The 21829-nt window shown below is 39.9% G+C and overlaps 1 protein-coding gene across 1 annotated transcript; it reads left to right on the top strand.

The window, feature by feature from the left end:
* The first annotated feature begins 1118 nt into the window (after window positions 1–1118).
* On the top strand, window positions 1119–5900 carry LOC310952214 (putative E3 ubiquitin-protein ligase DTX3). Its single transcript, XM_083920750.1, has 3 exons — window positions 1119–1391; window positions 2417–2634; window positions 3801–5900. Exons 1-3 carry the CDS (start codon window positions 1299–1301, stop codon window positions 3877–3879), a joined length of 390 nt encoding a protein of 129 aa, XP_083776876.1. The 5' UTR covers window positions 1119–1298; the 3' UTR covers window positions 3880–5900.
* The last annotated feature ends 15929 nt before the right edge of the window (window positions 5901–21829 follow it).

Below are 21829 nucleotides of genomic sequence, written 5' to 3'. Positions count from 1 at the left end.
TGATTGAATTAATTATCAAAACATCCCCACTTTTTACATCAGGTTTATGAAGAATATATCAGTTGTGGCCCAATACTTAGAGAAGCCTACCACTTACTTGTTTGGGTGCGTTTTGGCATCAGTCATTCTTTCACTTGATTGATTTGATATGTGGCAAAGTATGAATTACTTTGGGGAAGAAGAAAATTACAAAGTGTTTATAAAACAATCAGAGGATACTTGATTTAGATTGCTTTGAACCTCCTTTCTTCATAAGGCAATCTCTCAGAAAGCTTAAAAAAACATGTTAACCAGAGGAATTTGAGATGAAATGTTACAAAAAACAGTGTGCGACCAACACACACAAACAAATAAACTCGCTCACACACTCAGACACATACACATACACACTATGACTTTGTAACTACCTGTTTTCTTCATACCCCACTTGAAATGAAGTTGTTTTACAAAGGCAATAGATAGTTGCTGTTGATTTCTGAGGCAACATGTTATTGTTGGCTAATTATCACACATTTTCAAAGCAAGCACTTAACATCTAATAAACAGTAGTCTCATTATTCACCTGTAAATTTAATGTGGCCTATTGCAGCCAGATAAATGGGGATCAATCAGTATTTTTATAACGTATTTACTATTAACAATTACATTTAGTGTTTCCTCGTGATCATAATCCAGGCATGTTTACTCTCCTGATTACAAACAAAATGTTGGCAGCATTATTTATAAATATTAGGTTAACTTGTCTTGTTGTAACAAAGTAGCAACCACACTGTAAACAATAAGGTACCTGTAAGATTAGTGGATATTTCCCTAGAGGTATAATGATCATACAAATAAAATACTTGCAGCCTAGAAGCACGATATAAATAGTAAATGTACTTATTCCCCATACTGGGGGTGGCAACTTTTTGTTTACTTTTGGTTCATGAATGTGTAAATGTGGATACAGATCCAAATTGAAACCAAAACGAGTGTTTGCACCACTTCCTTACACGTGGTTGCGCATCATCCATCCATCCATCATAAATTGGTACTTTCCTCATTTTTACGTCACATAGCCCCGGACATATTTGCATAAAGAGCCAAACACGGAAATGGCAAACACACCTAACACTGGAGTCGGTAGAAGTACGGAAGACTGCGCGATTTGCTTGGACAAAATCCAGGAGAAGAAAACGTTAAAGTGCTTTCACTCTTTTTGCTCTGCTTGCATCGACTCGGTGTTCCAGTTGAAGCCCGCATGTCCGCTATGCAACACCTATCACGGACAGTACACGGGGACCCAGCCGGAGGGCACGATGACGGTGATGCGCAGCTGGCAGCGCCTGCCCGGCTTTGAGCGCTGCGGATCTATTGTCATACAGTACAGCTTTCCAGCGGGGATACAAGGGGTGAGGCTGACACTTTTAACTGAAGCTAGAAGCCACAGGACTAGGCTACATAGCAATAGAGCTTGTGTTAGTGTTGTTTGACCAACATCCCTCAGCTGGTTGATGTTACGTCTGTCCACCAGAGGGCGCTGTTGTGTGCGGTCGGCCACAAGTCGACGGCCCTGCATGAAAACATTAAAAAGCATCTGGATTAGTTATGATAAAATGGCCGCCAATTCAAATATTACTATACACCTAAAGGGATTTTTTTCCTTCCGTTGTTTTAAACCATCATCCACTTTGAACTATTTAAAGTTTGAAACTGTTTTGGAGACCTGTATGAGTCAAATAACAGGAAGGGATTTTAGAGGCCCTTTTCCTGTTGCCATAGAAACAGTGTTGGGGTGCACAAGATGGGCTTGGATTTTACAATTATTTTGCCACAGCTTGCCTTGTTTTTTAGGAATATACGCATACTTATCAATCCAAGCCACAGCAATATATACAAATTCAAGTTGTTTTAGTTAATGTGCTGATTGGCAATGTATAGCTTATATACTTACAATAATGACAAGACACTTTTTTGGGACATAATATTTAACAAATCTCAAAGCCAAAGAGACTTGCTGAAGTCTGATCACCCTACTGGCTATAACTAGCCTAATGAGTATTTTCATTAACAGTTAATTCACTCATTATTTTCTTGATTAATTGATAATGGTCTGCGAAATGTCAAATAATTGTCTTTTGAAGTCTTTATTAGATAAGACAGACAGGAAATGGGGTGAGAGACAAAGGGGGAGACACGCAGCAAAGGGCCGCAGGTCGGAGATGAACCCACGTGTGTCGTCTATACTTCCTTATAAGGAGATGTGAGAATTAACTCTACCTCCTAATAATACAGACATCATATTTCAAAATGCATCATGTCTTGGTCATGGAAACCTGTATTGCCCCAATTCCTAAAGTCAGAATTTAAGCGTTATCAAAAATGGGCCACAATTCTTGGTCAGTGTATGTTACATGCTTTTGTAACCACATTACAGCCTGAACACCCAAATCCTGGGGTGGGGTACAGCAGCACTTCCCGTACAGCCTTCCTGCCAGCCAGCGAGGAGGGTGAGAAAGTCCTGAGGCTGCTGAGCAAAGCCTTCGACAGGAGACTCACCTTCACCATCGGACGATCTGTCACCACAGGCCGTAACAACGTCATTACCTGGAACGACATTCACCACAAGACCAGCATGGATGGTGGTCCCCAAGGGTACGCACTTTACTGCTGTAGAATAATCCCCTTTTTTTTCACCCGTAAGTGTACAGAAATATGCTTGTTGGCACACGGTGAAAAACAGATACATTTTTATGGGAGGTGTTGCGTTTCTCTTACATCACAACTTAACAGTGGTAGAATGTAACTAGGTACATTTTCTCAAGTACTGTACTTAATTACAAAGTCAATCTACTCGTACTTTAATTAGTATTTCCATTTAATGTTGCTTTATACTTCTACTCCACCTCAGAGTGAAATATTGTCCACTACATTTGTCTGACAGCTTTAGTTCTCAATGCTGCTCTTAATTTTTCAGTGATATGTGTACTTTTACTTAAGTAAAACATATTAATACTTCATACACCACTGAACCATAATCATGTATAATTAAAATAAATGTCTACCCATATTTATTTTCAGTGAAGGGCACTATTCACTCTAGTAGGAACTAGAGACCATCTTGTGATGGGATCGCACCAGCTGCAACTCCAAATCGGGCCAGGGGATGTAAATTGTGTGTGTGTGTCAACTGTGCACGACAGAACCATGGACAGTTGCGATGCTATCGTGGTGACAAAATGTGTTTGCAGACACACAAACAGACAAACATACAGTATAGACACTGCCTCTGTGGTAGCACTACAGCTGTTGTCTCCATGGCCACATTTCCCATGATGACACACACACACACACACACACACACACACACACACACACACACACACAATAATTAAAAAAACAACACTAAGAGTCTTCTGCCATGCTAGAGGTTCTGTGAGACTGTATTTAGGCCCACCAGTGCTTTGAGCTAAATGCTAACAACATTAGGCTAATATGCTCGCACTGACAATGCTAACATGCTGATTTTGAGCAGGTACACAGCTGAAACTAATGGGAACGTGGTTACTTTTGCAAATATTTGGCTATAAAACAAAGTACTGGAACAATCAAAATGTTGTCCAGATGACGGTACTAGATTAAAAGTAAAGGAATTACTTGGTGGTACTGCCGTGACTCATTGACGATATAATTCTATAATCTTAGGTGTTGCAAACCAATTTCACTGGATACATTAACAATACAGGTTCATTAGGCTAAAAGGAAAGTTTCTAATCTTGTTGTACTTACATGTTCTGTGTGTTTGTATTTCTCCCTTCTAGTTTTGGATATCCAGATCCAGACTATTTGTTCAGGGTTCAAGAGGAGCTTCGTCTTAAAGGAGTGATACAGGATGACTGATGGAGCAAGACAATCCGAGGTCCGTCAAGTAGATTTGATTCTTTGTATGGTTACAAAGTCTCTGATGTCAAGTCCGCACTTTGCACAGTCCTCAAGCAGGGGAAACCTGGAACCTTTGTCTCTTTGTCTTTTGACACAGAGGTTAGTGGAATTTCCCATAGAGTTTTTGACTGTCAACTGACTATGCAAACAACCCCAAAACTTTAAACACAGTCTGTACATATACAATCCAACAAAACCAGTAATGTAAATATCTTTGGTACAAGGTCTTATGATAAGTGTTAATACCACCTATTTACTGTGAAATGGATAGTTTACTGGGGAATTGACAATGTATATGGCATTATCATAGGTAGTGTTTTATCCGTCTATATTGTCAACAAATCCCATGAAAACACCAAAACCAGCAATGAATTGGATCACTTTACAGTTGCAAGTATTGCCTGTTTAGCCAAAGCCAGTAGTGGAAGAACTCCCTTACTTCAGTAAAAGTAACAACACCACATTGTCTTAAGTACAATACTAAAGTAAATGTATTTGTAAATGTAGTTATTTTCCACCACTGGCCAAAGCCTATATAAGATGTGGCTTATTCTTCCTGTCCAAATCCTTATAAAGACATCATGGATGGAAGTATTGACAGGTTAACTTTAACATTGTTGCTTTGGTCATTTCATGGAATATGTTGACAACCAACGCATAGAATATCAACAGTCTTATCCTATAGCACCTTTAATACCATATTAATTAACTTTGTGCCTTTTTACATCAGCGTGCTAGTCAAACAAAATGAATGTCAGGAGTTATCTAAAGTCCAGTCATGTATCTATTAAACTCATTTAGTCCAAAAACATCTTGATGTTTTTCAGTCCTGCCTTTTGCCTTACTCGTCCACTAGAGGGGGATGCTTTCCTCTAGGAAGATTACGTGATGGCGTCTGCTTGGTATGCAGCTGTATCATCATTACAAACCCACAGTTCTGCAGCGCCTCCCAAACCGTATCACCTAAAATCAGTGAGAGAAGCAGAGCATCTGTTATCAATGATGAGTCATGTGTTTCAATGGCACTCGGGGCAGTTTTAGCAGCATTTGACCACATTGAACTAATTGCCTCTGGATTTTTGTCGGCACTGCAAATACGGTTGAAGATGGGTGTGTTATGTTTTATGTTTCATTAAAGGATCCCCATTAGCCTATGCCATAGTGTTCGCTAGTCTTCCTGGGGTCCACATTCCAACAGACAATACTCAATACAGTCATCCAAGAACTTTAACAGTAAAAATACATTTGAAATACATTACAAAATACATTACAAGAGTGCAGCACAGAAGTAGATTATAAAATGCATCACAAAATACCTAACCAAAGTGCAGCACATACTGCATTTAACATAGTAAAGAAATTAATAAAAACAATACAGCTTTGACCATAAACACGAGTCAAGCCAACCACTGAAAAAGTACATATTCAACCTCTTTTTGAAGGATACTTTGTTTTTTTTCTGTTGGTTATCAAGTGGTAACATGCACAGATAGATGTGGGTACATTTTAAAGCTCAATAAAGTAAAAGAAATATCAAGGTTCATCTGCTGTTGACTTGAATGTTAAATGTGTAACAAGTGTCCTAGCTATCACTAGCACAAATAAACTTAAACATATTGGAAACAGAGGCTTTGTATTGTCTCAAATCATTTTCATGCAGCAAAGCTTTTCACTGGGCTCTCTGCCCATTATGATATGACTAATATCCAGCTGATCTTCTATTTAGTGACAACAGTATAGAGTTTTGGGATGACAAAATACCTTTAACCTATATTTCTAGATCAGAAAAAGTGCAAGCGACGAGGCGGAGTTTGTGGGCTCGGCCTCTTTAGCGCTCTGGTGTTTAGCTGCTGAGGGCATTTCTATGGCCTATAGGATCTCAGGGCATCTGCTGCTCTCACAAAGCAGACCAGGACCCATCTGGTCAAACGTGCCTCCCCCCTTCTACCCCTTTCTCTCATAATTCATCAGTCAAATACATCCATTTCTCATCCCCTTTCCTCTCTTGTTCCTCTATTAGTTTTCTATTACCCGTTGTTATTGTTTTTTTGTATCTGCTAAATATTTTCCTTTCATCTGTAATGTGTAAAAGCACATGTCCGATACAACTTCATGAAAATGTCAGTACATACTGTATTTGCATAATTTGTTGTGATTTATAACTATGTTGTAGACCTTGTAACAGAAGAATGAATTACAGTGATGGACTTGAAAATTCAATTTCTAAGTAGTGCAGCAGATTGTGAAAATGGAGCACGAACACTCTGGAAATGTAACCTACATTTGAACATAAGATATTCCATGTGAAAGTCTGAAGACGGTTTCCATAAGAAGACATCCTCCCATCTGACTGTATTTCTTCAGGCATTATTGTTCAAACGCAAATGATATTGCTTATACTGAAATAAAATGGCATGGATACCGTGCTTTGTTTCAGGTTCAGAATTTACTTTAAAACTGAGTGACTCTTTGCCCTTCTCTGCAGGCATTTCCCATCTCTGTCATTGTCCATCTGGACATCTGGGAATAGGGACAAAAAATAACTGAAAGGTAACCAGAGATATAAATATTTATCAATGATTATGCAGAGCAATATTGTGGGTGGTTTAAACATGCATCAGTGTAAATGGCTGGCGACAAGCCTCTCCTATAAAATGGATGGTTGCCAGAGTGAAAATATGCTCTCAGTGTATGGGTTAAGACTGATTAATCTGAAGCAGTTTACACTCATTTCTGTCAAACATCACTCTACTCTTTTGTGGCAGGATGACTTGAATAATTCTCCCTGAAAATAGCACCAAGGCTTTGGTTATTTCATGTTTCTGGGTGTGACAGGATGGATGCCAAGGAGAGCCTCCCAAGAAACACACAGATGTACGTACGCATCAGAGGAGAGATGTGCAGTGTTTCCTGTACTAGAGATGATAAGAAAATCATTATGTGACAATGCAGAGCTGTTGTTCTCGCCCCCTCTCCCCACTGTGCTCCTTAATTACTGTGTCTCTGGCTGTGGGGAGAACCCTGGCACATCGCCTGCCTGCCCGCCTGCCTGCCTGCCTCCTCATCCTCTGGTGCAGAAGCCACCCAATCACAGATATACCTGTCTAACTTAGTGCAGGGTGGGCTCCTCTTTGTCTCCCTTCACTGTAATGAGGATCAAGTCAGACATAGCCTACATTTGCAAACCTTTGAAGGTATGTTTTCTTTTTAATCTTAACCCAGTTTCCTCTTTTAACAACATAATTTACAGATTTAAATATTCCCTGTCTTCCCTGAAGGATATAAAAGGATATTTCTGGCTTTATTTTAGATAAATGGACAGGAGTAGTCTGTCCCCATACACACTCTTTGTGTGACAGAATGTCAGCCCACACGGCTGACATGCTCATTCACTGAGCCTATGGCTGTTTGCTTAAGAACAGCAAAGGGAAGGTGGGTGTTAGTGCTTCTGTGGCTTTTGTCTGTGCGCCCTTGACAGTATGCACGGATGCATTAGTGACTACTTGTGTGATTGTGTGTGTGTGTGTGTTTATCGAGGCAGTTTCTTATATTCTGTTCTCTGATTCATAGCCGGGGCTACACAGCTTTTTGTCCGCCTGATTTAGCAGAACAGACCCTCTGCTTTTCTTAGTAGGGCTGACAGTTTTACTGACTTACCTCCCCGACAGGACACAGGAAAAGCAGATCTGGCAACTACGGGTCTTTGGCTGGGTTGGCAGCGTCAAAGATTGAAGACTCTGCTCAAGCTGTTCTTCATTAGCGACAGACAGACAGACGAGTTGCTCCCTGATATAGGAATAGCAGCTCCATCATCTGTCCTCTGTGAGAGAGATTAAAATAATTACCTCTTCAAATTTAAATCAGGAAAGTGTTGTTGTTATTAGTTGTTAATCAGGCGTATATGAGTGTTTTTTTAATATCACACACAATAGCCAACCTGATAATCTAATTAGTTTGAAACATCAATAACAGGCTGTTCAAAAACATGAAAATATCCAACAAAATCTGAATAAAATCCCCAGCAAATACAGTCTAGAAAATATTTTCTGGGTGCATTGAGGAATGCCAAACTCCTTTGTTGTCTTTCCTGTCTCCATCCTCAGCCTTGGCCATCCACTCTGACTGCCTCATGTAAGAGCAATTAGCTGTGGCTGTCATGGCAACTAGCATGACCTTTCTGTCACTTTTCAAATGAGAATCTCAACCAAGGCCTGTCTTATTTCTGAACAAGTGTAACACCTGTCTGGAGCTTTTTTTTCACATTAGCAGAATTGTATTTATCTTTTATAACAAAATGCAAACTGAAATTTGTCTTGGTGAAGACACTGGACACATCATGTTTCCACAGCCACAGGTATTAAAGAGGACATATGTTTATTTTCAGGTTAATACTTGAATTTTGAGTTTCTACAACAGCATGTTTACATGTTTAAAAAAGGCACATTTTCTCATACTATCAGTATGAATGTACCTGTATTCACCCTCTGCCTGAAAAGCTTTGTATAAGCTCCTGTCTTTTTTTAAACCCACCTCTACAGTTTGAGGTTTTCTGCATCTGCGCTCTTGGCGTCTCTACACGTCATTGCAGTCGGGGAATAAATGCAACGGTGCCGTAGAGGAACTTACACTATATATACCGTTGTATAATTGTTACATCACAAGTGTGTGTCCTGATGATTCATTTAAAGGCACAGTTACTGAATATGGACTGTGTGCATTTCTCTGTGAATTGAGAGTTTTGATACTTTAACAGTATGTATACAGCACCTCAACCTGCTTTATAATAATAAAAAAAGACATGACGATGTTGCTTTTTACAATATGGGACTGTTTAACAGACTCTGTTAAGCTAAGTGATATTGTAGATTTCATCATGTTTTGATGCAGCCTGCTATATTTTATATAGGAAGGTTATAGTGGCACCTCTATTGTACGTGTCACATTAAGACTTTGGCGGCATAAGTTAATATACTGCTTAAATAACAATGGGCCCATTTATCTTTTCATTCATATAGAGCAGATCACTAGTTTGGCATACCATATATTCAAGTGAATGGAAAGTACAGTTTGCTATATGGATCTAACATTAGGAATCAAAATTACACATCTAATAGAAATGTAATGGATCTACTGTGTTTAGATTTCATCCCCTATTTATTTACATAAATAGACTTCAGAAGAAGGACTAACGTAATAATGTTCACCAGTTGTTTTCCAAAGAATGGTCAAATTGCATATGTCACAGGTAAAACATCAGTATTAAATGAAGAACAGGGCTCAGGCACGCGTCTTTGTATAAGCTTTTCATGAGTGGCATTGAATATAGAGTGTAAATATAAATATGGACCAGCTCAAGAAAATAATGCGCTTGCACAATTATAGATACCATATTGCTGTGCCAAGGTGTAGGCTGAAAAAACGTTATCTGCTGCAGCTGAGTGCACCTGCTGACAGATATTGTGAGCCACACAAAGATTCTATTTATCCATGTGTGATGTAACTACTTCTTGTGCTATAATTCAGGTTGAGCATCCATGCAGGATCCTAATATAGATCCAAAGAAGATCAGGCGAAACCTGCAGAACTATCAGACAAGTAATGAGTCTCTAACCAGTGGTTTTTAAAAATCTCAAGGTTAAATGTGGGGGAACCCTTGTGGTTATGAAGTGGACACCTTGCTACACCTGTGGTATGTTGATGTAGAGATGTCACACTTTCAGAGACTCCAACAGGAGTTCTTACAATTATCAAATGAAACAGCTGCACCCCAAACAACAAACAGCTCACTCAGCACTTTTGCAGATGAATCATAAGAGTAAACCGAGAGCTTAATCATGTCGGATAATTATAGCAAGAGTTGGGAACGCTGTGCCAGTAACCCTTCCTGCTACAGTACGCCCTCATATGATACATAAATCGCTGTGAGTCAAAAGATACATTTTCATATTCAAAGCCCGAAAATAAAGATTGGTCAGGTTATACTAAGCCTGTGAATGTTCTCATTCGTCCAGGTCATCGTTATCCTCAAAGCAATTTCAGTCAAAAACAACTGGACTGGTTGTTTGTCTAGGAAGACGTTTCACCTCTCATCCAAGAGGCTTCATCAGTTCATGTACGCATCTGACCAGGCTGGGACTGGTCCAACTAACTGGTGTGGAGATCCAGGTATTTAACCTCTCACAAGGCCGATGATGTCACTGAAACCCTTTGTGCTCCAAGTGCCCACGCCCGTCGTTAGAGTGACAGTCGGTGGTGGGCAGTTGGTTTCGACGTCGTTAGTGCTCTATTGAGTCTGAACGACAGTCGTTGGGGTCACCCGGGCCATGTGTGAACAGTTGTCCTTTGAGGTTAGATTGTTGAATCTCCTGGGAAGGGACGAAAGGTTATACTAAAAACCTAGTAGACTGTACAAGAGTGAAAATTAAAGTGATAAAAAAGATAGTGTTTCTGTTTTAACTTATCATTATGAAGTAAATGTTGATTGCATAGTGATATTGCTATAGTAGAGTAATGGCGCTTTCACTATGCAACTCTGACAACTCGCTTTACGGCACTGCAGAGGAAAGCGTTTGAGTTGTACCTGTACTTATGGAGGTACTAAAAATAATAATATAGAGGCTTCGTTGTCTGAACCACGGCAAACCATTTTAGTTTCCATATTCTCAACAAGAGTGCATTACAGCTTCACTTCTGTGTTCTTACCTTTCACAATAAAATCCCTATACATTTAACCTTACTCCACATCACAGCTTAACAGAGAGCCTTCCGCTAGGGCGCAAGTTTACAAAATAGCTTACTGTAGCTATCATCAGGTAGCATAAATGGTGGACGGTGGAACAACCTGATGTAACCAGCAAAAGAAAACAGCCCTGCGGATGGAGGAAGAGGGAGCGTGTAAGTAAGTAAGTAACAAAACCTGCCTTACTAATAGTATCGGGTATTTCACTCATCAGAGCACTGAGATCGGGGCTTCAGGTTCAAATTGGGATGATATAAAGTAACTGATGGATCCAGTGATTGGAGAGTCAGCCTGATGAGCTCGATACTTGTTCATATGAAAATCAGCAGTCAGAAAATATGTTACCATCTCTGCTGCGCATTTGTTTGAAAACAAATGAACTGTGTCCTGTTTTAACAGGAAAACAGAGAGCAGTCCCTATCTGGTTATCGATGCGACAGCGGCACCAACAATACCACTTGGTAATGCTATCATATCCTATCTGTTTCCTCTTTGAAGGTCCCATATTCTGCTCATTTTCAGGTTCATATTTGTATTTTGGGTTTCTACTAGAACATGTTAACATGCTTTATTACATTATTCTTTTCATACTGGCGGTCTGAATATGCCTGCATTCACCCTCTGTCCGAAACTTTATAGCGCCTGTCTGTCTAAGCCCTCCTGTTAAAGCCCAGTCTGCTCTGATTGGTTAGTGTTTCCAGGTCTTCTGCATCTGTGCTCTCTGCGTCTCTTCACCATCACTGCAGCCTCGGCACATCTGTAAGAGCACTGTAGTGGCACTTTGTGACGTAGAAACCGTTCTGAGGTTCCGGTGGCTTGTTTAATGACAGTTTCTGAATATGAGCTATGTGCATTCAGCTGTGGATTGAGCTTTTGTTACTTTCACAGTATTTTTTACAGCACCTTGACCTGCTTCATAATAAAAAAAAAAAAGACATGGCAATCTCCCTTTTTACAGTATGGGGCCTTTTAAATAGTCTTACCAGCGACATGGCGTACCTCTCACAAACCCAAAAGAATAAGGGAATCTTAGGAAGTTTGGGGTTTATCTTTGGATTGCCCACTTAATTTCATGACTTGCAAGATTGCAAATATAGTTTTTTAAATATCACTTAACAATTGTGAAATGAGTGTATAATGAAATATAATATAACACATTAGTCGAACACAATGTAGATCTATGAATATTTAGTCTCCACTCAAGAGCTTTCTCGAACATCAAAAGCCATCTCAGTAATTAGAGAGAGACATGGAGAAGAGGGAGAGAGTGAGTTTTTAAATATAGCTTGTGTGGCCCACTCATTCCTGTCACAAAGGTGCCTTTAAGCCTTCTACACTCAGTATCAAGGCAGGAAGTGGGAACTGGGGAAAAAAAGATGCATATTTACTTATCAAAGACACTTCCCAAGCAGCTGAGAATCAAAAACCATTGTAATATTTGAGTCAAAGAGAACAGGAAGGAGAAACCGAGGCAAAAGAAGAAACAGCTTTGGGAAGAAGGACACAGAGAGAGGGCGGGTGAAAATCCTCCATGAGAATATCTTTGGGGCTGATGGGTTTCATAGTAACAGACTGTGTTCCAGTATCTAGAGCATGCGTTGACAGCGCTCCACACTAACTTTTAAAAGCTGATGCCAGACTGGCAACCAGGCATCAGCTTTTGGTTGCCAAAACGGAAAATATGGTTGCCATTTTTAGTTATATTTTATATTTGAGTTTATATTGGCAGAGGCTGCAGGGATGCTCAGGTTGGCAGCTATATCCACCCAGACAGCATGTTTACTGAGTTCATCAAATGTCTCAAATGTATCATAGTGTTCCAGTATCTGCACTGCATGTGTTGCTGAACATACTGCTGAGTCAGTGACTGAGGCTTATACAGTAAATCTACTCCAGGCTTATGACACCTCAGTTATACTGTAAGATGAAGATGTGTGCTACAGTTAGATGGTAGAACAGGACTGATACATTTTCTGAGAAAATACATTTGTGTTGCTCTACTCTTCCCTCCCCCAAAAAAGCTTTAGTTGTATGCCTGTCTCTTCCTAGTAAGGAAACGTGCTTTTCACAGATAAAACATCTACCTGTTGTTGTCATGACAACATATACCCGCAATGAAATTGTTGCAGATCAGCACAATGAATGCCAGTTAAGTAATTACACTGATAAAAAAGCCTTGTTAGAGAGAGTGCCCGTAGAAGCTTCCTCTGTTGGATCTTCACGTTTTCACTGCTACTTGGTTCATTTCAGTTTCCTGTGGATGCTGCCTGACAGCAAAGACCTCTCCCTAATGGAGTGCTTATGTAATCTGAACTGGCTCTATGCTTCAGTTCCCCCTTTGAGTGTGTACATGCAAGAACATCCCTCTACTGTGTGTATTCTCAGTGCTTTAACAGCTCCCTTGTCATTAAGGATCAATGTCATTGCTCTGCTGTGGTGTTTCGCTTAGATCCACCCCCTCCTTTCTTAACACTCCAGTGTCCGTATCTGTTGCAGCAGGTAAACATTTCCCTTTTTTTTTTCTTAAAGACACCAAGCTATCGAAGATATCCACCCATCTCCTTGTGCACCCTCTCCCTCTGCCTTTGCTCACTTCTTAATTCTTTCTGCCCACCCCAGGAAAGAGCAGGAGAGTTATCGCCCAGTGGGAGGGCCCACTGGTCCTGCGTGCATCCCAGACTAAAGCCTCAGACACACCTCACACTCCCTCAAACCACTAAAGGCACATGCTCACGCCTGTAGCCATGGTTCCCTAAAGAGGATTGGCGAACACAAAAATGAGCAGAGTGCTGTCTGCAGTAGCCTTGGTCTCCCTTTTGTCCCTCTCCCATCCTCCCCCCCTGCTGCTAATACTTCTTTCATAGCTGCAGGGACCTTAGGGATAACAGTTGCGCACATGCATGCACGCTGATCACTGATGGAGACGTGCTCTGTTCGGAGGAATGTACTGGTCCTTTTAATGGCTGCTGATGTTTTTCCCCCTGAGTTATAGAGCAGGTTCATCCATCTACTTAGGCTGCCAGATTGCTATTCAGTACTTTGATGTAGTGCTTTTGCACATGACCACTGAGTAAAAAGTAAAATGATGGTGGTGAAACACAGCGGAGACACAATATATGGTGTAATTATTGAGTAATTATCACTGCTGTGCACTCATTCTGCTGCAGCTGACCTAATCTAGTATTTTAATCAGCATGAAGGACAAAGCATTGGACACTGCACTGGTGCAGCTGATGGGCGATATACTGGATGTCTCCTTGTTATTTTGGCTTGGGCAGACACACGCAGGATGTGGACTGTTGCCAAAATCTTGTGTGTTTCTCTGTGTGTGTGTGTTTATGTGTGTGTGTTAAGGGTACAGCCCAGTGCTCCTCCTCATCCTCTCATTCTCACACAGTGTCACATTGTGCACAGCAGAGCACGCCTTTGCCTTTGTGTGCGGTTGCCCAGTGATCACAAAGATGGCCATAGAGCATGTGCATATTGTGTGTATGTGTGTTTGTCCAATGTGTTTATGTTTTGGATGTACGTTTTGGATCGGTGCCCTCGCTATGGACATCCTCTGTATAAAACATACAATAGATTCCTAAGGCAACTGAAAAAAATACAAACATGCTCATGAATGTTGTTTTTTTAATATAATTGTGTATTGTGTAGAAAAATAACCATAAACATTACTTAAACAATCTTTTTCATCTTCTTATCTTTTAACTTTTATGTCAAAATTAAAACATGTAGACCTTCATAAAGCACTGAAACTTGGTTACCTTAGCCTAAGTCATGCACAATCTTTTTGCATTTTTATTTTCTACCAACTAATTCCTGCTATTTCATGTAAACAAGATTGAGGAAATTTGCTTTACTGACAAATAGAAGCGAGTTACAAACAGAGGCAACGCTTAAACTGACAAACAGCGTGCAAGGATTAGAATAAAACGGATGATTACTCATCCAGTTCACGTCTGCTCAATTTGCATGACTTGTGCCACAGACACGTTTCTGGCCCATCTCGATTAATGTATAAGGATGTGTCCTAAAAATATCTTGATTCGTTTGAAAAACAGCATCCAGTTTCAAAAGAACAACTTGTGCTTTCCCACTGTGGCCACAGGGAACATTAAACAATTGCTCACATTTGACTGAGCTCATTGGTGGTGCTGCCAGGGAAACACAAGGTCAAGAGAGAGCTCTAGGGGAGCCGTAGGTTTAACCACAGGAGGGAGTTTAGGGTCAGGGGTCACACAAAGAGGTGGGGGTGGTGGAGGCGCTGCAATATAATGTTGAGTCCTCAGTGAGCGTGAAGAAACAAAGAGAAGATGTTTCAGGTTGATGGCTACTGGTGCTTTGTGTGTAAAATAACGTAGAGGGTGTGCTTGTAGAACGAGGATTTTTTTAGAAGTCTCATTTTATGCTTGTTTTCAGGTTCATACTTTTGGGTTTCTATTAGAACATTTGACATGCTTTAATGCTAAAAACTTGTATAAATGCTAAGAACACAATATTTTTCTCACAATGTTTGTCTAAACCAGCTGTATTCACCCTCTCTCTGAAGCCTTCTGTTTAACGCCCCCTTCCCCCTTAAAACCCACGTCCAGAAAAAGCCCAGTCTACTCTGATTGGTCAGCTTGTCCAGGTCTTCAGTATCTGCACTCACTGCACCTTTATTGCAGCTGGGGAAGGTTCTGTAATAAATACATTATAGTTGTGACATTAAGACCGTACAGAAGTCCTGATGGCTCATTTAAAGGCACAGTTTCTGAGCTTTTTCTGTGCTGTGTGGATTTCACTATGATTTGAGTGTTTTACTACTTTCACAGTGCTTATATAGCACCGCAACAAGTTTCATAATAAAAAAGACATGACAATCTTTTTAACAGAAAGGTGACCTCTAAATCCAACGTCAAAGTGAAATATTACTACTGAAGACCTATATAAATATTATTATATTAATAACAGTAAAGAATATATGTTGAGTTTCTCATGAATTCATTGATACTCTCTTCTCTTAATCTTTAAAACTTCTTGATTGTGAGGATAAAAAAAGATCAGAATGTTGTAATCATGTCCTGCCCCCACCCCCCCACCCCCACCCCCGGCTGACTTGGAAATGGATGGGTTTGGATATTCTGGCCCTGCCCTGCACTGCGGCAGAGGCAGAGAATCTGGTGTCTGTTTCTCAGAGAGAGAGAGAGAGAGAGAGAGAGAGAGAGAGAGAGAGAGAGCACACACACTGCAGGACTCGACACCTCATCACACCTCATCAGTAATCAAAGATTCACACATATCTGCACAGATTCATGCAGATGGATACATGCATTTTTCACAGTAGTATGAGCATCAATTTCTATTTTTTTTCAAGAGGACAATACATGCAAAAGATTTGAATCTACCTGCACACAAACAGGAAACACAAAGTGACAGGCTAAATCTGGGATGTGCTTTTGTGTTGTTATGTCCTTGCAGAGAGTTTTCCGAGGACCTGGAACATGATGTTAATATTACACAACAGCACTGAGGGCTGTCCACTCAGATGATCCTTTGTACACCAGCGTCCAGAAAAACTGTCCAGTCCAGCCTGAACACTGACTCATTCTACTAAGCCGTTGTTTTTTTTCTGGTCGCACATTCATTTGATCTAGAATATAATCACTATAACTACAATGAATAGGATAATTCCTGTTGCTGCATTGTCCATCATCAATCTAGATTTTAAATGATCGATTTAATTGAACGATTGAATGTCACTGGGGACATAATGATGTTAGCACTTCTATTAATTTCATTCTGTGGTGTGGATTGATATTCTGATTAGTTAAACATGTGTGTGAATGTTTTACAACCCATTCAATTGTCTTTGTGTGGGTAAAATGCCCTCGCCCTCCAGCTATTGTCCATGGCAACACAGTGATCCTCGGTCAAAGTGACCCGGTGTTTGTGTAGGAGACAAAGAACTTTTCTAAGGTGGCTGCGTATGGCAAAGTCTTCACAAAATGGCAGGGTTGCTCCTGAAAGCTCACTGGACTGTGCCATGATGCCACTTTTCTTTACCGAGCCCTTGAGGTACAAGCCACAGCTGAGTGGGCAATTGAACTCTCTGTGTCTGTCCAGATGTTGGCCTAATTTATTTCGACTAGCAGCGTATGTGGCCCATTTACGTGTCCTCACACCCAGTGTGTACAATGTCAGCCTCTACCTAAGGTGCTCCAGCATCGGCTAGCTGACATCCCATGATTCATTGTCTTTTTAGAAGCACAATGTTTTTGGATGAAAAAGCCAAACTAAGAACTCAGAACAGCCCAGTTTCAACATACTCACACCAATTTCCCTAATGTTTCAATGCATTTTGATGAGAATGGGTGGACAACACATTGGACCTCAAAGGATATTTTTAGTTTTTATAGTTTAGGTTTTCAACACCAAAAACAACAGCGTTGTCCTATATCCTCAGGAAAAAAGTTTGCCTTATCACATACTTTGGTATCATGCATTGCTTCTCACACATACATCTGACATGCAACAAAAACCCAGGTAAATTTAGTTGCAACAATTGTTCCTTTTCTATACAAATATTACCATGAAATAAATATCTCGCTGAAAAAGCATGTGTGCATTAAAGCTGCTGAACCTACAGATAATTACAACCCAACTCTGCAGTTCCCCTCAGCTCTACTGAATGTTTCAGTGTCTCTCAGCTCATTGTTTTTCTTTTACAGCCACAACTTCGCTGATTTTGGCCACAGCAGTTTTCAACAGAAAATCTCTAAAACCCACTGTGCACTACTTGCCCAGCAGCTTACGTGGTGAACACAGTGGAGCATTAAGCGGCGAAAGAGCCAGATATTTCACTCAGGAGTTGGTGAAGACCAAAATAGAGCTAAAAGGAGAGTGAATATTAGCCAGAAAACTGATATCAACACCACATCAAGCTGATCATATGCTTGCTAATATGACCTTAGTTACAAGAATAACATGTACAGTATTAAATTTGATTCCTGTACATGCAATCAATTTACTGTTCCTTGATGCTTTATTATCATATTGTTCGACCGACACCACCTCGCAGATGTCTCTCACTGCACAGTAGAGCTTATTAGCACTGGTTAGAGTCGAACCGGAAGAAGAGGCAATATGAGGGCACCTGTTCTTGTTAGTCTGTTGGCAACTCTGCCACACTCTGTGGCACCAGGCCAATTTTAGACACCTCTGCAGCTGGCGGTGACCAGATGTGGCGTGTTTGAAGACAGATGAGAGCAGCAGCCATGTGCATCTTCAGAAGAGACGGAGAAGCTGTGAAGATTTCCAACAACCTGTAAGAATGTCTGTCTATCTATCCATCTATCTATCTATCTATCTATCTATCTATCTATCTATCCATCTATCTATCTATCTATCTATCCATCTATCTATCTATCTATCTATCTATCTATCTATCTATCTATCTATCCATCTATCCATCTATCCATCTATCTATCTATCTATCTGTCTATCTATCTATCTATCTATCTATCTATCTATCTATCTATCTATCTATCTATCTATCTATCTATCTATCTATCTATCTATCTATCTATCTATCTATCTATCTATCCATCTATCTACCCATCTATCCATCTATCTATCTATCTATCTATCTATCTATCTATCTAATCATTTGCCAGTTACACATCTGACTGACACATTTTTCTTTTCTCAGTCGGTGATGATAACTCCCTGTTAACCAGCGACTATGATCTTAGTTCAGGGTTGAAGTAATGGAATATGACAGTAATCCCCTATCCATCGTTATTTAAATTTGCTCTATCCTTAATGAGCCATGCACTGCATGCATGCAGTGACACAGAGCCTGTTAAATGAATTATTAGCACTGATAGACTGATAGAGTGGAGAAGATAAGCACCTCGCTACCTGCAGAGATGATTGAAGTGATATACTACTGGAGACATCTGTTCACTTTCATTATAACACTTTTCAGAAATAAATGATCAGAAGTAAACAAGGGTTTAAACTATATGGACACAATTTAACTTTTTTTTTTTAATTTAAAACTTTTTGATCAATCCTATGTGCCTGATTAAATCAGTATATAATATTTTATGTTACTAATGTGTAAAAAATAACCTGAAGAGGAGAAAACTGGGGAAAAGCCTCAATGCAAAATTTGGTATTTTCATGGAATCAAGGAGACTACTGAATTTATAAAGTGGGTGTACTATAGTATACAACAGTTGGTTCTGACCAAGTAATTTGTTCGGACAATATATATATGTATATATATACATATATATATATATAAACATACTCAAAGTCACGCTATTGTAACTATATGAAAGAAAATCATCACAGTGAATGAAGGTTTTTCGTTAATGAATTGTTAACCGTTTTTAAATGACAGGAGAACTTCAATTCAAGGGTGCCGGACAGGGCAAGCTTTATTTATCACAGCAAAAACAGAAACAAACAAAAAAAAGGAGAAAAAAAAGTCAAATTTCCAAAAGAGATTTTAAACAAATGTACATGTCAATAAAAAAAAGGCAAAATTTAGCTACCAAATAAATATTAACATCAATAATATTTTCATGTGACATCTTTGTAGATATCTTACAATGATTATAAAACAAGAGGCAGTATGTACAATCATACAACTTTAATAGGACATGCTTAGGAGTTTGACAGCACCATTGTACCACACACTGACTACAACACAAAGGCTGCATATTAACTGACATGGTCCATGAGCCACGCATCCATCCCATCATCAGAAGGCCTGGCATCAGCTCCCTAACCCAGAGAAAAATATCTTTGGGAGTTTTTTTTTTAGTTTTTTTAATAAGCCTGGTATAATGGATGGAGGGATGTCTGCTTGTGAGCCAACCCTCTCTGTCCACACAACCAACCCATGAGCCAGTCTCTGTTTCCTACGCTGAATTGTTGCTAGGCAATGCTGAGGAATTTGGTGTGTGAACATGAACTAGAAGCCTTTGTGCAAATCACCCCTTTAAGTTCCTCTGACTACCAGGGGCAGTCCACAGCTCCATCAAGATGCTACTACCTTCTTATAATCTTATAGAGTTATTTCAAAAAACAACACCTGGACTCACATCATGCGTTTAAATACCAAAAATAAAAAATAAAATACTCATCAACCAAATAAACAAAGAATGGAAAAATAGCTTTCTTTGGACAGGGCCAGCCTGTGCATTTTTGATTACTTGTTCTCCTCACATCATTTCCTTTTTCCCACCACACTAGCCCTTTTCATCAGATGATTGTTAGACTTTTGAAGTAGATTTCAAATTTCATAAGCGTATACTGCACTCTCAGCTCACTCCGACAGCAGTTTATTTAAGTCCTGCTACCTCGATACTTTTTATTATGATTATGTAAAATTGACAGCAAAGTCTAGCATCTCCAACCCAAAGAGTGTCATTCTATCTTTTTCCCAAACTCTGTTTTAGTTCATAGCAGGACATCGTCATTGATTATTCTATATACCAGTGGCTACTTACACAGAGGAGGGGCAAACACAGAGCAGCAGCCTCTTTGTACAGCAGAGATGGATTCAGTTTATAACATGGATGTCCATGGAGCGCTATAGCATGACAGTAATCATGAAGCTGCATCTTTATTGCCGTACAGGTCGCCTTGCATCACAAGCACTTAAATCATTATTGCTTTATGGTTAGAAGCACAGAGATCAATGCTGCACACACACATAACCATGAAGCCAAAGATTTAAGTTGAGAAAAGGGTCCAATTTTTGCTTCGTAGTAGTAACCTACAGTAAGTGCTGCTTATTGGAGGTCAATAGAGTGTACGACACAAAAACTCGAGTCATCTTGGAAGAATAGTCAAGTTCGGAGTGCTACATTGGATTGTTGCAAAGAGAGAAATCCACAGGCATATTACAGTAGTCAAAAAAATCTCAATGACTTCTGGGAAAGGCATTTTTCAAAACTGCATACCATTTGAGAATTGTTGAAAAACTGTCAACAACGCAATGCTACAAATCTTTTCTGAATAATCCTTGAAACTGCAAACCATATTTTCCCATTAGCAGTCAGCCTGACTTAGGTAGGCATAACTGTATTCTATGCTTTTAAATATGCCTCATAACACTTTGACCGGCATCATAAACAGCCACAGATTCATAAATAACACTCGACAGCTCGACATTGAACTGATTTTTGTTTTGCTTTTTATATAAAAGCACATTCTCTCATCCATTAAAATGTGTCCGTCCCATCACCAAAACAGTATTTAAAATAGACTCCAGCTGTGACAGCAGTGACACTGGAAGCCTAACTAAACTTCTCTTTATTTTTTTTGCATGTCTTTATTTTCTGCAGTTGTTTTGTACACACACAGCCTTTTTCAGACATCTCCACTTAAACCCTGTGAAGCAGCGCTGTCCAGAGCTACATAACCATGCATCAACAATCCATGCAGGTTGAAAAAGTCCAGACTGCTGTCTGTACAGAAGCCTGCACTCGCTGCTCTTATCTCTGCTCTCATCACCACTGAGACAATGAGAGGACTCTCTATGTAGTAGCTCTCACTGTGGTTTGTCCCTGTACTCCCTCTACATCTTTGCCCTTTCACAGGCCTAACTGGGGACACCAGCGACAAGCTATTTCACAACTCACACACCTTACTAAGAGGGATGTACAGGATGTTGCTAATTCCTGATGGTTTCATGCTAGATTTATTTTTGTACTTAGAAAAATATCCATTGAATTGTCTGAGAGGCATTTACATCACAAGATTAAACGTCACACGTTGCACATTTCCAATTTTGGACAAAATCGACATGTGCCTAGAGATATTAAAATCAGACAGATGTAACACCGTTGTAGTTGCATACTGTTTACAGGTGAGAAAAATGATAGCCTGATGATCGAACCTTGACTGATATTTGTTTATGTTATGATATGTTTGTTCCGAAAGCAAGATAAACAGTAGTGGGAAAAGACGGATGTGCGCTAAAATGTTCAGGAGCAAGTGGACAGCGAAGTGTCCACTTGTTCTGAGGGGTGTTTGGTTTCCGGGGGGGTGAGGGAAGGATTCAGCAGGAAACCCCTGATAAAACCATCGTGCCCACCCCCCCTTCCCCGAGACCAAAGAGGCAGGGGCTGGGAGTTGCATTTGAGGACTGTAACCCAAGAGGGTTAC

Source organism: Echiichthys vipera (assembly GCF_963691815.1).
Source record: "Echiichthys vipera genome assembly, chromosome: 9".
NCBI classification, from domain to species: domain Eukaryota; kingdom Metazoa; phylum Chordata; class Actinopteri; order Perciformes; family Trachinidae; genus Echiichthys; species Echiichthys vipera.
Note: the sequence above shows the minus strand (reverse complement) of the source record. Positions and strands in the feature narration are given on the sequence as shown.

Excerpts from the sequence above, each read along its gene's own strand:
- LOC310952214 (XM_083920750.1), top strand. The coding sequence starts at position 1,299 with ATGACGGTGATGCGCAGCTGGCAGCGCCTGCCCGGCTTTGAGCGCTGC. Across the intron at positions 1,392-2,416 it reads TTCCAGCGGGGATACAAGGG|CCTGAACACCCAAATCCTGG; the intron begins GTGAGGCTGACA and ends ACCACATTACAG. Across the intron at positions 2,635-3,800 it reads ATGGATGGTGGTCCCCAAGG|TTTTGGATATCCAGATCCAG; the intron begins GTACGCACTTTA and ends TCTCCCTTCTAG.